Source organism: Limulus polyphemus, unplaced genomic scaffold (genome assembly GCF_000517525.1).
Source record: "Limulus polyphemus unplaced genomic scaffold, Limulus_polyphemus-2.1.2 Scaffold3376, whole genome shotgun sequence".
In the NCBI taxonomy this organism is placed as follows: domain Eukaryota; kingdom Metazoa; phylum Arthropoda; class Merostomata; order Xiphosura; family Limulidae; genus Limulus; species Limulus polyphemus.
In genome coordinates, this window is record NW_013668986.1 from 17,946 (window position 1) to 34,192 (window position 16,247).

A 16,247-nucleotide genomic window follows, 5' to 3' on the forward strand; every position below is an offset into this window, starting at 1 on the left:
CTTGAGCTGGTTTCAGGAAAAAAGGTAAACTGCAGTGTAATGTATTGTTGTTGGGTTTGTTAGTGTCAATTTTGTTCGTGAGTTGAGTTTTATTGTGGGGAATGTTGGAGAGTTTTTCAACTATAGCGGATGGGAATTTATTGGTGTGAATAAAGGAATACTTTATGTGGTTAATTTCTTCATTTATGTAGTCCATTGAACAGAGTCTTGTGGCTGTGTTTATGAGGTTTTTAAGTGTATTGATTTTTTAGTGTGGTGTCATGAGCAGAATTCCAGGGGATGTAGAGACCGGTGTGTGTGTGTTTTTGCGGTGAATTTTGGTTTTAAACTGTGTTTCAGATCTAATAATTTTGAGGTTAAGAAAGGATAACTGTTTATTGTTTTTGTGTTCTATGGTAAATTTGATGTTGGGATGAATGGAATTTATGTGTTTAAAGAAAGTTAGTGTGTGTTCTGTAGAAGTGAAACCAGCAAAAGCGTCATCGACATATCTGTACCAGTATAGTGGGGGATGAAGTGCAGAATCGAAACACAAGCCATACAAGCCTACAGAACACATACTAACTATCATTGCAAAACTACAAAAGTTTATATGCCAATCAATAACAAATAGCTTTTCTGTACCTGCCATTTTCATCTGAAGGAACTTTTTCTTTTGGCTATAACCGTGGAACTTGGCTTGGATTATTGTAGCTATGAATAAACAAAACACATTCTTTAGTTTCTAAACTTTCTCAAAAGAATGCAACAAATCGGACTTCATGATAAGAAACTTAAGATCTCTTTCTGAACAAAAACAGACCAGTTTAAAAATAGACTCTTGATACTACAATAACGCATTTAACAAATGATGGGGTTGTTATTGTCACATAACAAAATAGAACTAAATACAATTTATATTATGGAAATGACCTTCAAGTAGGCTCAAAAGATTAACAATGTAAGCTCTGTTTCTGTTATAAATGTCATAACTTTACAAAAATATATGCTTCTAATATGTTTTTCTGTAGTTTGTAGATGGTTAGACAACTCAAACATGAATGAATAATAGCCTTTGATATAACAATTTCTCACCACAGTCATTTTCTCTTTAATTTAAGAAATTTCAGGCTGAAAAATCCACAAATTCCTGTTTTTTATTCTTAAACATATATTTAACCTGTAATTCAGAAGTCCATGATGTATATCATTCGCATATACTAGTGCATATTTAGATTAGAGGTTCTTAAATTTAGCGAGTAAAGTCATAACTAATACAGGACTTCATCATTCATAATACTTGACACTGTTTAACACGTTCTGTAATAATACTAAGAATAAAAACAGTAATGGACTTAACCAGATCAAGTTCAAACATTATACAACAGTGTTAGACTTACTCAGGTCATGCTCAAACATTATACATCAGTGCTGGACTTACCCAGGTACGGTTCAAACATTATATAACAGTGTTAGACTTACCCAGGTACAGTTCAAACATTATATAACAGTGTTAGACTTACCCAGGTACAGTTCAAACATTATATAACAGTGTTAGACTTACCCAGGTACAGTTCAAACATTATACATCAGTGCTGGACTTACCCAGGTCAAGTTCAAACATTATAAAACAATGTTAGACTTACTCGGGCAAGTTCAAACATTATAAAACAATGTTAGACTTACTCGGGCAAGTTCAAACATTATAAAACAATGTTAGACTTACTCGGGCAAGTTCAAACATTATAAAACAATGTTAGACTTACTCGGGCAAGTTCAAACATTATACAACACTGTTAGACCTACTCAGGTCATGTTCAAACATTATATAACAGTGTTAGACTTACTCAGGTCATGTTCAAACATTATAAACAGTGCTGGACTTACTCAGATCATTTTCAAATATTATACAACAGTTCTGGATTTACTCAGGTCATGTTAGAACATTATACAACACCAGACTTACCCAAGTCATGTTTCTTTTGCTCAAAAGCATCTTCTGTCTCAAATAGAGTTCGTGGGAGACGAATGAAAAGTTTTGTTCTGAAATAAAAATATTGGTACTCATTTTCAGTTATTGACAATAGCATCAGATAGTATTTTGTATGTTTAAAACAGTAACTAGTTGTATACAAAAGTGTCTTATTTGTAACAGATAACATCAGAACTCTTTTGAACCATTTTTGAACAATTGACAAAATTAAAATTTCTGAACCATCTTCAAAATGATGAGAACATTAGAAATCTTTTCAATTATCATCGAAAATATAACAACACTAGAAATGTTTTAAATCATTTTTAAACATAACTACATTAAAAATCTTTTGAATCATCTTTGGTCTCTCTTAGGATGAATATTTGAAGGCAACAGACCTTAAACTTTCTGTTCATCAAATGGTAGTCCTACAAATATACAAGGTAAAACCTACAAATGTTCAAACCTAATATTAACAATGATAACATGCATTAAGACTATTTATTAACTAAATGACCAACCACGAATAATGTTTGTGATGACATACAACTTGCTTTAAGTTTAGAAATGACTTAAACTCCAGAATAGAACAGTTTATTACAGACATATCAGCTTATATCTTTTTCAAAGGAGCATTTTTAAGAATACAGTTAAAAAAAAAAGTATCAAATGTTATCCACACAGTCAAGTACTATTGTTGTGTAGTTCTGCTAAGATAAAGTTAAGTAAAACAAAATTAAAGTTGGACAAAACAATAAAAGAACTTACAAACCATAATCATTAGATTGATAGGTTAACCCAAAACCAAGAATTCAAAGCAAATATTTAACTTAAATCAACAATAAAATCAAATTAGTATAGCACAGACTAACAAAATTATGAGACTAAATATACGATTGGTACATAAACAAAGCAAAACATTTAAATGGATTCTCATATCACTACTAAATCAACCTGATCAATGAAGCAGTTAATACACAGTCAAAAAAGCTGGTTGTGTTGACAATTTTGTTATTCAAAATGTTATATATTAAATCAAATGTAATATACTGGTGAAACTTGACAAATGAAAGAACGCTTCAGAGAAATTAGATTAGGACATTGTGATGACTCCTAGCATACTTGAGCAAGGAAGCATATTATGCTAATATAATAATAGATAGGCAAATGAGTTACAAGCATAAGGAAGAATTCTATTGATGATGGAACATCCTACACATTTCAACAGAACATTGATCTGTCTTTTCATAGCATTTGAGCACTAGATCATCTACATCACCTTTGACTAGTTCGACTCAACAAAGAGACATTGTGAACACTTGGAACTGGTTATTTCTACCTGATACACAACACAATAACACTAAGGGCACTTCAATACTATACTCATCTCATTATTAATATCAGGCACCAGTAGATTGTAAATTAGTCTGTACATGGAAGGCTGCCCTACATACATTACTTACATGCATTCTAACCAGCCCTTACCTAATTCAACAGCAAACTATTTATATACTGGGGCTTAAGATATACTAATGTTGTATTTTTACAATAATTCATATAACTCTACGAAACAAACCAATCAACAAGAAACACCTTGTACTTTCAAGATAACATGACTGTTGAATTACAATATAGCTTAGGCTTTAAGAAAAGGTTCCTTGGTGGCTTAGCAGAAATTCATAGGGTTTATAGTGCTAAAAACCAGGTTTTGATACTCACAGTGGGCAGAGCACAGATAGCTCATTGTGTAGCTTTGTGCTTTATGACAAACAAACAAAATTTCAAAAAGATAACTGCACATGCTTTAAGTATATCTGTAAGTCAATATTAACATACAAATGATAAGTTATTTGTATGTCATGAAATAATTAACTGCCAATAGATGGCTGGATCTCTAGGAAGAAATAATGCTAACTTCATTCCTCATAATACACAGATAAGAAAACTACTATAAAACATGTAACACAACACAGTATACCACAAGCTCACACCTACCCCTTTTCCTATTAAATTTTTATCTAAGTGATATTACAAGTTCATTGAGAGAAACCACAAAGAAGTTGCATCACTTAAACCATCAATCAATAAATGTAAAAGTTGACCACTTTAAATTGCCTTTGATATTCTGAGCTATGCTAATTTGAATTTATTGTTGATTTTTTTAAAACCTAATTTTTTGCTTTGATTTCTTGGTTTTGGGTTTACCTACTAACCTAATGTTTCTGGCCCGTAAATTAATATTATTCAGCTATAATTTCATTCTAGCATTATTAACCAACAAAAATACATGACCATATGAATGATATGTGGTACTATGTCTAAAATTACAGTGTATATTGTTAAAATATTCTCTTTCAATAATTATTGATTCTTACTAAACAGACAAATGGTGTACCTCAAAGAAAGGCATAAGCTGAAACATTAGTTTTAAGCTATTTATTCTGAAAATTAAGTCACTCGTAATCTTATTACTTCTTCTCTTCTCTAGTTTTCATAATGTTTTATAAAGATTAATGCTAATAACTTACTTTCCCATTCTATAATCATCAGATTTGTAACCTAGATGATTTACCAACTTCTCCACCCCATCTATAGCATTGCCCTGATAGTCTGGCCAAGTGCTTGGACACAGACACTTATATCTTTTAAGAAAATCTTCATAAGGACGTCGATAGGCAAATCCTGCTCTTCGAACACGCAAATTTTCCATAAGGCCTAAGTATTTTACTTGATGTCCTACAATTGTGTCATCAAACTGAGCTGGAAAATGTAAACATTTTAACACAAAGTGATATTTATAAACAATATAGTTTTACAAGACAAAATTATTTAACACTGTTATTATTAGATAATCAATCTTTTAAAGAATTTTAGTTGTTAGTTCCTTAAGGATTTGATAATCCTGTTTAGTTTTTAGTACCCAGAAGATATGACCATCCTGATTTAGTCATTGGTACCCAGAGGATTTGAAAAACATGCTTTAATCACTAGTACCCAGAGGATTTGATAACCCTGCTTTAGTTGCTAATACCAAGAGGATCTGATTATCTTGCTTTAATTGTTAGTACCCAAAGAATTTTACCATTTACTTTAGTTGCAAGTACTTGGAGGATTATTTAGCACAAATTATCAATTTCTATATTAAACACTTAAGGTCTGGCAATGAATCTTCTACAGATTGCACATACCTACAATTTAAAAGTTGACTGGTGTTTCCATTTCTGTGCTGAAGCTGAGCTGGTGTGATTCTTCATTTGTGGTATGTATGTGATCAATGTGACAAATGCAGCAAAGACTTGTTAGGGATCTTCAATTGTTAAATGTTGTTATATGACATCACTACTTATGTAATGTTACATCATGAGGGTGTACAAACTGAAAAACAGCTTTAGTTAGTTGGTGTTGGTAAGTTTTCAGTCAAGTAATATGTTTTAGAAAGATGCACTTGCCACAACAGAGCTTCTGTTTGTGTTAGTATGATTTCTCCAGCTAAGTAATGCTGTTTGAGGAAGGTGGACATGTTACAAGAAAGCTCTGGTTGGTGGATGTTGGTGTTTGATATTTCCAGTTAAGTTATGATGTTTGAGGAAGTTTGAGATACCATAAGAGCTCCAGTTTGACATTTCACCTGAACTAACAAACACCTAAGTACACCAATGTTATTCACCTCCAAATTAACACCAGCTTACTAAAGGTTCAATGTCAGTAGGATCTATTCCTGAATTATCTTTTAAACAACGCTATAGCCCTATAATGGATTTCACTTCCTACCTGGAGAATGGGGGCAGAGTTATTTAGATAATGTATGTAACTAACTTTCTCTGCTGTACACTTGGAATTTGTTTCTTTTTTATCCAGTACTGAAAAAAGTCAGTGTTATAGTTGGGAGTCTACATGTAAGCTTTTCCATTGAAGCTGCGCAGCTCAAACTTGATGTTTTGATTTTGTAAATTGTTTAAGATACAAAATATATTAGTTCACACTTCATGAAACATTAACATTATCACAACCTATTATCAATATATACCAGGCTATGTCAGTTCAGGAAAGGTAACAGTAAAGATTGTTAACCAAGTGGAATCTCATACATGATCAAACACTTGTTATACATAGTTTTTTAAAATCATCTACTTTAGATGCAACTCTTCAGGCAAACGGATCAAGCTCCTATTTAGCACAGAAATTTCAATCTTTGTAGTATTATTAAAATATAACACAGGGTATTAAAAGCTATTTATTTTTATATAACTGAGTCAGTAAAGAGAATTTATATTTGAAAAAACAACAACACAAAGAATTGTAGCAGCTATTTCTCTTCTACTAGGAATGCTATGATTGGTCAACTTACCCGACAGTTTGTTATCATTTGGTTTGATGCAGCGGATGTACCATGGTTCTTTGGACATAAGGATGTCCATTAGTTGAGATAAACTTTTCTTAAACTGAGTGGCTACCTGAAATATAACCAACGTTGCTTTTAAACATCTGTCTTTTGCAACTTTTTTTATTTTGCTATATTATATAGTCCAATATGTTTGTTTGTTTGTTTGTCTGTTGTTGTTAAGCACAAAGCTAGACAATAGGCTACCTGTGCTGTGCCCACCACAGGTATCAAAATCTGGTTTTTAGCATTATAAAGCTTTCAGACTTGTTGCTAAGCCACTGGGGGCATTTTATAATTTCACTCAGAAACATTTCCAGTATTGTTGTCAGCTGATATAAACTAATTTTCCATTCTGGTTACTTCAGAACATACATGTTGATATATCTGTGTGATCAATAGCAATATTTCAACAAATCAAATCATCATCTTTGTTGTGACTTGCTAGAGAAAGCTTCATTATAAAACAAATAAAAAATATTTTATAGCTCCATCCAGACTGCAGAGCATCCTTCAGGTATCAAGTGCACACCTACATATCAAATTGTTAAATTTATGTAAAAATAATAATTTAACTATTTCAACAATGTTTACTTCGAAATATTTTAGAAGTATATTCTGTTTTTTGTGACCTTTATTTAGTGTGATTTATAAATAAAAATGAAAAGAAAGTTGAAAATTTAATTCATGTCTGTGAACAATATACTTACAGATACTTTTTAAAATGTTCCATGTGTAAGCTAGAGAATATAATTGACCTTGTTTTCTTTCTAACACATTTTATCTTCTCTTTCGCTGGTTTTATTACTACAGGTTTTTATTCCCACCCTTTAATATCTCACAGCAAGTGACCTGAACATTTACTAGTGAAGCTCAGCTTTGACAATAACCACACACACACAAAGTTGAAATAGCATTGGACAGGGCAATACAGAGTGAATAAAATGGTGTGAGAAGTAACTAGCATAAATCCTGCAGAGAACAACATAATTTAATAGGAAATTTAGAAAACTTTATAAGAAATGAAAGATTTTAGAAATTTGTTCTAGTTTCTATAGACATTATTTTCATTCTTGAAAATATTTTTCACATTAGATTATATCTGTATGAAATCTACAAAAATGTTCTGTGATAAGACATCAGGTAAAAGTAGATGGTTTTCACCAGTGATGTAGACAATAGAAAATTATTCTGTACATTCCAATCCTTATTTATTAAATATTATCATTAAATTCATCATATTCAAACAATGCATATAAATAAAAGAACTTGTTATTTATTAGATATAAATTAATCTTGACCAACAATATTGTTAGTAAAAACATTTTTTTTTCTAATCTGACCTCATGCTATTTTGAAAGGTCAGGTGCTAGGTCATAAATAAATATTTGTTATTCTTGCATGTTATGGTTTATATGTGGAAGTGGTGACTGTTGCAATCAGTAAAATAAAGAAATATTTTAATGAATATCGACCAAGTTGAAACTGACAGGATATATATATATATATTATGGAACTTTCTGATCATGAAAAAAAATTTTAATTCTAAAACAAAATGAAATCTTTAAGATTATTTTCAAAGTTAGTCTCACAACAAAACTTTGGAAATTTCAGAATATAAAAAAAATGAAATAAAATCTAAATTAAATTACATTAACTTTTTTAAGCCAAAATTACACTACATGCTATTTGACAAGTTTTACTCAGTTTCATGCAAGCTGGTTAAGTATTTTCAGTGTGCGAAGAAATAAAAAAATTCAAGTGATACCAGCGACACCACTCCAGTCCAGAAAGGATTAATTCAAGTTAAAACCAGGTATCAGATATTCCATCTCCATCCCAAAAATGATGAGTAAACTATAATTGTAAAAGTCAGGAGGCACGACCTTTTAATAATTATAATATATTACAAGTGACCATTAAATATTTAATTAAACAAATATTATTTTCTTTCACACATTTTTAAGCCTTTCCCTCCTACCCCAAACAGGGACAAGCCCACTGCCAGAGGTAAAGGCATCACACAGAGAAATGTTTTCAAGATAAACAACTTGTTTCTTTCTCATGAGCAAATATGGAGATTTATATTATATTCTAAACTAGGATTAATATTCCAAAATTCTCCCACAACTAATAATTTTCAACAGAAAAATAAAAGCATAAAGTCAACACAAGTTGATGGTTTGTTTGTTTGTTAAGCACAAAGCTACACAATGGGATTTCTGTGCTGTGCCAAACACAGGTATCAAAACCCAATATTTCTGGCATTTTAAGCCCTCAGTCTTACCACTGAGCCACTAACACAAGATGATGGGGAGTGCACAACAGAATATATCTCAAGTAATATGAAAGAAAACTGTTTGTGCAAACAACAAGAGCACCATTTTAAACCTAATTTACAATTTTTCAGATCAAATGTTTTAATGATTTATATATCTCTCTCAGTTCAAAAAGAAAAACTAAATTTTACAGAAAAACTACTTACTGTATCTGGTCTTTTTTTGCTCGTAAGCTCACAATCAGGAAATGTACATTTTGTGATTAAATTTGAAGACTTCGTCATAGCCTACAAAAATAACATACAAGCAGATATATAATTTCTAATAATAAACACAGTGTACAAAAAATGAAATATCTAAAAGTTCTTTTTTTTTACCTTTATAATATTTCTTTACATATTTCATAAAATACATTATATTAAAATTATTCTTATTTTCCATTAATTCTCCAAAAGAATGAAGTTAGATATTATCGTGTATCATTACAAAGTGATTATAAATGTCCAGAAACCATCTAACATTGAATGCTTCTGAAAGATAGTATTTCATGAAATGACCACTCTGAAAGAGCTTGAGCCTTTGGATTAATTCTTGGACTTCTATAATCTTCAGACATTAGTTATCCAAGTTTAAAACGTGAAAAATAAAAATAATAATAGTGTATTCAATACCTAATGAAGCAAAATATGAATGTAGATTAATAACAAAAAAACCAAAAAATAATTTAATTATAAATCACTCCCTACCACATGTATTTTATGTTATATTAGTAGAGAACTGAACACAACCTTCAGCAATGATAAGTCAGTACTAAACCAATGCTGTAGCAATGACTAAAAATATCTTAGTCATGCTGTTACCACCAACTTTGATCCTATTTAGGCGTTACAGAGAAAACAAAAATATTCTAAACTAAATAGTTATATACTTATTTATGTGATTTGGTTTGTTAATAGCCATATTTACACAAGGTTTAGGTGAATACTGTTGTTATGCTTATTTACACGAGGCTTAGGTGATTATTGACAAACAACAGTTCATGACTAGTTGGTTTAAATCTTTATGTATTTAGTGTGAAAACAGTAACCAATGAAAGATTTTTAAAAACTATTATAATTTGAGTCATTTAGCTGTTCATGAGTTCAATATGATGAGCTTTATCCATCTGTTAACAGAAATCTTGATCTGTTAGAGCCTGAACTATCCTCTCAAAATGATATGAGGAAGTTTCTTAAAATGTACAATCCTCCACCTGAAATATATCAAATCAAATATTTCATCATTTACAAATTAAATATGTTTCTCTAAAACAAAGAATTCAGATATAGCTGCAGGATCTTTTAGATTTTTGTTTCTGATGGGAAAGGTTATATTTTTACCTACAAAATTTCCTGTAGTTTTATCAGCTTCATCATGATCTACTGGCATATCTATTGTTGGAGTTAGTCTTACATTTATATAAATAAATTCCATAACAAACAAACTAAAAATGAAGAACAGATGCGATTTAAATTCTACATAAAACCCTTTAAAAGTAGCTTTTTCTTAACCAAATACAAACTGATTCTTGATGGTATATACATAGAAATATTACCTTTTTAAGATCCCGGTATAAAAGGTCATTATTCTTGTCCAGAAATCCTGGAATATTACAGACAAAAACAACTAGTATTAATTTTTATATTGATAACAGGTGAAACATTCACACAACAGTTGTAAAGACACTTAAGTCAAATATATTATACTTAAAGTTTTTTCTTTACTAATATACATGCCACCCCACTTTAACCACTGGTAATCAATGATTGTTTTACAAAAAACAGAAACCAATAATGAGTGTTTTACAGAGAACAGTAACCAATAATCAATGTTTTACAAACAATATTAACCAGAAAAAAAGGAAAATGACGTCTTTTTCAGCAGAAAATGACCTTTACAGACAATACTAGCAAATACTTATTAAGCTACAATTTCTAATTATGACTAGTACACGGACAACACGACCAAATATGGAAGTAAAATACACACTAGTTACAATTTGTTTGTTTGTTGTTAAGCACAATGCAACACAATAGGCTATCTATGCTGTGCTCATCACAGGTATCAAACCCCTGTTTTAGTGTTATAAGCCTTCAGACATATTGCCGAGTCACTGTGGGTTTCCAGTTACGAACAGTCCATCTACACTTTGAAACAAAAATATGAAATTTGAAAGACTTCTAGAAAACTTTGGAATTGAAGTCTAAATACACAATTTTCTGTGTTAAAATATCAAGAACAGGAAATGAGAACTTCAAATACAAAAAAAGAAAGAAATTTGAATAAGTCAGTCCTTTTGATAATGATAAAATAACTTACCTTCTACTTTGTATGTCACATCTCCAGCATAGTGTTTGAGTCTGAATTCCTGAAAATGAACAATATGGTGTTAAAACAAAGATAAAAGTACAAGCAAAAGTGATGAAATTAAAAACCGTAACTATTCATATTAACATTGTATTTTTCTCACTGCATGAGTCATTGCCAATACTGCTAACAATAAACACAAGTATTTAAAAAAAATTATTGCTAAATAAAAAAAGCTACGTATGGCTGGCTATTGAACTTGAAAAAAAAGAACCAAACAAGATAGGGATGGAAGTGGACATATCACTTGATCCAGCTAATGATTATATAGCAGACTAAGTTGCCTCAGCTTTACATGGAGAATAAAATCCCTGCATTACTGGCTTCCCCACTTTGTTTGTCGAAAACTTGGTGATTGAATAGAATCTCAACTTTCATCATTATATCTTTCCTTAAGTTTGGAATACCACTTTTATGACTTTTACAACAGAGAAACATTTTATGATTGGAAATTCTGGTTCTATTTGTCTTGCCAGTAAGGAAGCCACTAAGGTAGTGGTTTTATTCTCTATGTAAAGTTTATTCTGCTATGCAATCATAAGCCAGATCAAGTGACCACTTCTATCCCTATCTTGTTTGGTTCCTTTTTTCAAGTTTAGTAGCTTCATAGTTTTTTTTATTTAGTGATTTTTTGTTTTTTAATACTTGTTTACTTTTTTTACATGGTGACATATGCGGGTTACTAGGTTATAGAGTGTATTCTAAAGCTTTATAAATTGTGCATACAATACTAATAAAATAGATAGTCAAAAATCATGAAGACTGTTTTGCTCTATCAAATGATTATAACATTGCAGTTACTGTTAGAACTAGGTAGGAGCTAGGCCTGTTGAAGAAAGATGAAGATGAACGAAAATAAGCTATCTTGGTTTTGGCTATTCACCTGTTTTAGACTTTGGGACACTCTGGATAGCTGAAAAGTGGCATATACACTGGAAATGGAGTGACTATGCCATGTAGCTCTTCATACCTAGTTCTGGTAACTTGTAGAGAAGAAAATCCAGATTATTTTTGTGTTGCTTTAATATAGGCATTAGTGCCATTCCTACATAGAGAGTGCTAGCATACTCTCCAGTTATAGTCTACAAGGTTTATTGATGTTTCCTTCTAAGGCAAAACATAGACACATCCAGGACTATGACAGTAGTTTAATGCAATGAAAGAAACATAACAATCTAAACACTAGCAAAGTGCAATCAAACCCAATAATCCAAGCACTTTATCATTGTGGAATAAAACCCAATAATCCAAGCACTCTAACAAGATGGAACTAAATCCCAAGCATTATTGTATGGCAAGTCTGAAACCTGATAATCTGAGCAATTTTGTATGGAGCGCCTGACCTCCCACCCCATCCCAAATTAGTATTCCTCTAAAGTGTACCTGAAACCCAATAAGCTGAGCATTAAAAAGTGCTAATATTATTGAGTTTCTTTACATTTTTTTTATCAAGAGAAACATTTGAGATACCCAACTGCTGTATGACAGATATAGTCTGTTTAAACATTTGTGTGTGTGTCTGTCTGTCCTAATATACAGTAAGGATCTTTACAGAAGCTTTATCAAAATATGTAGATGCACAACCAATACTAACTCCTTGGTCTTTCCCTCATCAAGTGAGGGTGTGTCTGTGTGTTTATCACGCTTGATTGTACTTCATTGCTTCCATCCATACAGGTTCACCTTTTCAAGTTTTATACCATATTTCCATCATTGTAGATAATCACAGACTTACAAGTTGACCACTCTCAATTAACAAACAGTATGCAACAAGAAGTAATAGATACTTTGAACAACTTAAAAACAAAAATCTGGAAAATGTAATGCAATAATTCTGTGCAGAAGATGGTCCACCAGTGGATTGTTTCATCATTTAAGGAATAAATATTCAATCGAGAGACCTGCTACAACCAAACATCCTGCTGAAGATGACAGTGAATCAAGTCATTTAATAGAGAAGTCTGTTCAACATAAAATAACTACATTCATGAGGAAGAAAACAAAAGAAGAAATTATAGGTTAATTTGCAGCTTTGGATGGATTTTTTGATAAACACCATAACAAAGAGTGAGTTCATTAGAAAATCATTATTGGAAAAGAGTTTCTGATTGCCAGAAAATCTGAGTCATGTTATGGATCTTGTGTACAAGACATATGATATAGCTTTAGAGTGCATAAGTTTAAAAATTAACACAAGGTTAAATGGAAGGTCCAGGTTTAGTCTGTCTCTTGACGATAATACATCACTAAAAAACCATCATTACCTGAATACTAATGTACATGAAGGTGATACGTTTTGGAATTTAGGAATGGTGAGGATTTTTGATTCTTTGCCGGCAGTAGAAAATAAGTTAGCTGAATTTAATCTTTCATTAGAAATAGATATAGTAGCATGTGTTACAGATGGTGCAAGTGTAATGGTTAAACTTGGCAGGTTAATCAACAGTCAATGTTAAACTCATCATCACATGTGTTATGCTCATGAAATACACTTAAGTGTATGTGATGTTTTGTACAAGAAAAGTGACATGTTTTTAGACATCAAGGCATCAACAGATGAGTCTGGTGAATCAGTTGAAGAATTTAACACATCAATTGATATGGGAATGGATGATTTGGTAATGGATGCTAACAAATTCATGGAGATGAATGTAGTGATATAAGTATCTCCACAGTCATTAATAAACAAAACTGTGAGAATGTTTAGAAAATCTCTGCTGGAAAATGAAAATCTACAAAAATATGTTAAAAGTGAACATGGTAAGGAACTTATGTTGAAACTCAAATAAAAAAAAAAGTGGAAGAGCTTGTTGAATATGTTACAGCATTTCTTGGAGATGAAAATATCTTTTGCTAAAGGTATGGTCGACTGTGGAATCGAGCAGAATATTACCAAAAGGGAATTTGAAGCAATAAGTGATATAGTGTCTACAATACAGCCAGTAGAAACGGGAGCAGAGAGGTTAGGAAGCAGAGGAGCAACACTTTTAAGTGCAGAGGGAGTATTTATGTTTATTCTTGATGACCTAAGTGAGCAAAGGAATCTCTATACAAAAGAATCAAAGAAAAGAGGAGCAAAATATTTGTTGGCCTTATGAAATACTTGAACTGTGGAAAGCTATACAATAATCACGAAATTGGCCAAGGAGTGCTACTAGCATTAGCAACAAAGTCAACATTATTAGCACTGTCAAAAATGATACTAGCAAGAATGTTTGATCATATGACAGCTGAATATTCCAGAGAGTCTCACTCTCAATCAGATCCTGCATACAATGTTTCATCACAACATCAAACAATGACACTTGCAGAAAAATTTGACACTGCAACAGAAAAGGTTCAGACAAGGAAACACTTTGATGAAAACAAGAGTAATCATCTCAGAAAAGAGTTTAATGTGTTTGACGCAATTGAAGAACAAACACAAAATCAGGATCTAATTCTTGATGCTTTGATGTCCATTCCATCGACATCCATAAAGTCTGAGAGAGAATTTTCAGATGTAGGACTCTTTATAATCAAGATGAGAATGAAACTAAATGACCACAGTATTAATTGTCTTTCCTTTCTAAAGGGTTACTTTAAAAATAAAAAAGATTGTTTGCTTTGCTGTCTTTCACTCTCATTTGTTTTACAAAGGTTTTTCTATTTTTCAATGGATTATTTAACTTTTTTCTTTTTTTTTTGTAAAAGAAGAAAATATTTTATTTTGAATGGAATACTTAACTTAAGGTAAAAGTGAAATATATAAATTTTATTTGTTATAATATGTGGAAGTACTTTTTAAATAAAATTATACTGGAACTGTTATATTTTCATACCTAAGTAGCATAGCTAACATCACATATTGGGATTTATTTTTATTATCCTCTCTTTATTAAAAAAAACGAGAAATCCCAGAATCTTGGTACAATGACCAATTTTGTCCCTGAAAACAGCGATAGGGAAAACATGTGGAAAGGAGAAACCCTAATTTACTCCATTTTATAGTAAGGTTACACACACTACTCTATAATGCGAAAATGCTTTTATCCCTGTGCTTTAAGAAAGAAATCCGTGTTAAATAGGTATAGGTGCATAGGACATAAACAGGGTATAACAGTGAATTCTAGGATACCTAACCAATCAAGCCTGTATTTCTGTTATAAAAACTTGGTAAGGAATTTACTCCATATCATTCCAATATAAAGATAATATTTAAGAATTTTTAGTGATGTGCAGCTGAAATTCTGATTAATGCTTAAGTACAAAATTAAAAATGTTCACTGATTGAAAACAATTATAAAAACAACATCAATAAGCTTAATAACACCAAATAATTTACAAATTCAGTTACAATACAAACTTATAAAATTATTTATACTCTGCAAATGTAAATACCTCTCGATATAAAGATTTTTTTGTCTTGTTGTCTGCTACCTTGTAGGACAAGAAGTGTGGGTGTGTCCCTACAGTTGTCTCCAGTTTATCTAAAAACGTTACATCTGTTGCATCTCCTGGTCGAAGACATTCTTCATCCTTAAAAATCACAATAACTTTTCAGGATTTTCACAGACATCCAGAAAATATCTAGACATTATACAACAACATACATGTGAAGTTAATAAACACAAAATAAATAATTTTTGGATACTTTTACTTTAATTTCTTCCTCAACTTTTATTCAATCAGAATCTGAATTCTTTTCACTCTAGATTGTATAAAGATATGTAACATTAACACTATCTTGATGGGTCACGTGTAAAAGGCCATGTCACCACATTTGTAAACTCATATTCGAAATGTTATTGAACTACTATTTTATTAATGCTTGTCAATAAGTTTGGTATCAAATTGTAGATTATAATTCAAATTTTAATATTATACTTCAGTTAATTTCTTGATTTAAAAGTTAGTATTAAAAAAAACACAGCTAAATATCGATTTTTGTGTATTACATGGTATGTTGAATGCAGCACTAGTTCAAATTAGACGTTTTAGATGTCAAAATACAAAATCTATAGTTTCATACGAATTGGGAACTCAAACTACCGATAAGCTAGAATATAAAATAAGAACATCTTATCTTTTCCATTTGCTAAGATATTGCTCCTGTACTGCATCAAACACAGTGGCTCCCCCAGCCCACCTCTTTCCATTTTTGGAAACTGTCACTTATATAACACTTCTATATATGACATGAATAACCAATTGAAAGCTCAGAATGTCCCCCTAGTGGTTTTCTCAG

The 16,247-nt window shown here is 31.2% G+C and overlaps 1 protein-coding gene across 1 annotated transcript in view; it reads right to left on the minus strand.

The window, feature by feature from the left end:
- Positions 1–16,247, minus strand: part of LOC106469249 (unconventional myosin-Ic-like) — a gene marked incomplete at its 3' end in the record, with an annotated part of 74,538 nt that overhangs the window by 16,806 nt on the left and 41,485 nt on the right. Inside the window, exons 14-21 of the mRNA XM_022397714.1 lie at positions 15,401–15,538; positions 10,973–11,021; positions 10,209–10,255; positions 8,821–8,901; positions 6,303–6,408; positions 4,483–4,714; positions 1,946–2,022; positions 625–693 (exon numbers count right to left, since the gene is read on the minus strand). Coding sequence (XP_022253422.1) covers positions 625–693; positions 1,946–2,022; positions 4,483–4,714; positions 6,303–6,408; positions 8,821–8,901; positions 10,209–10,255; positions 10,973–11,021; positions 15,401–15,538 — 799 coding nt within the window. The remainder of the gene's footprint in view (positions 1–624; positions 694–1,945; positions 2,023–4,482; positions 4,715–6,302; positions 6,409–8,820; positions 8,902–10,208; positions 10,256–10,972; positions 11,022–15,400; positions 15,539–16,247) is intronic.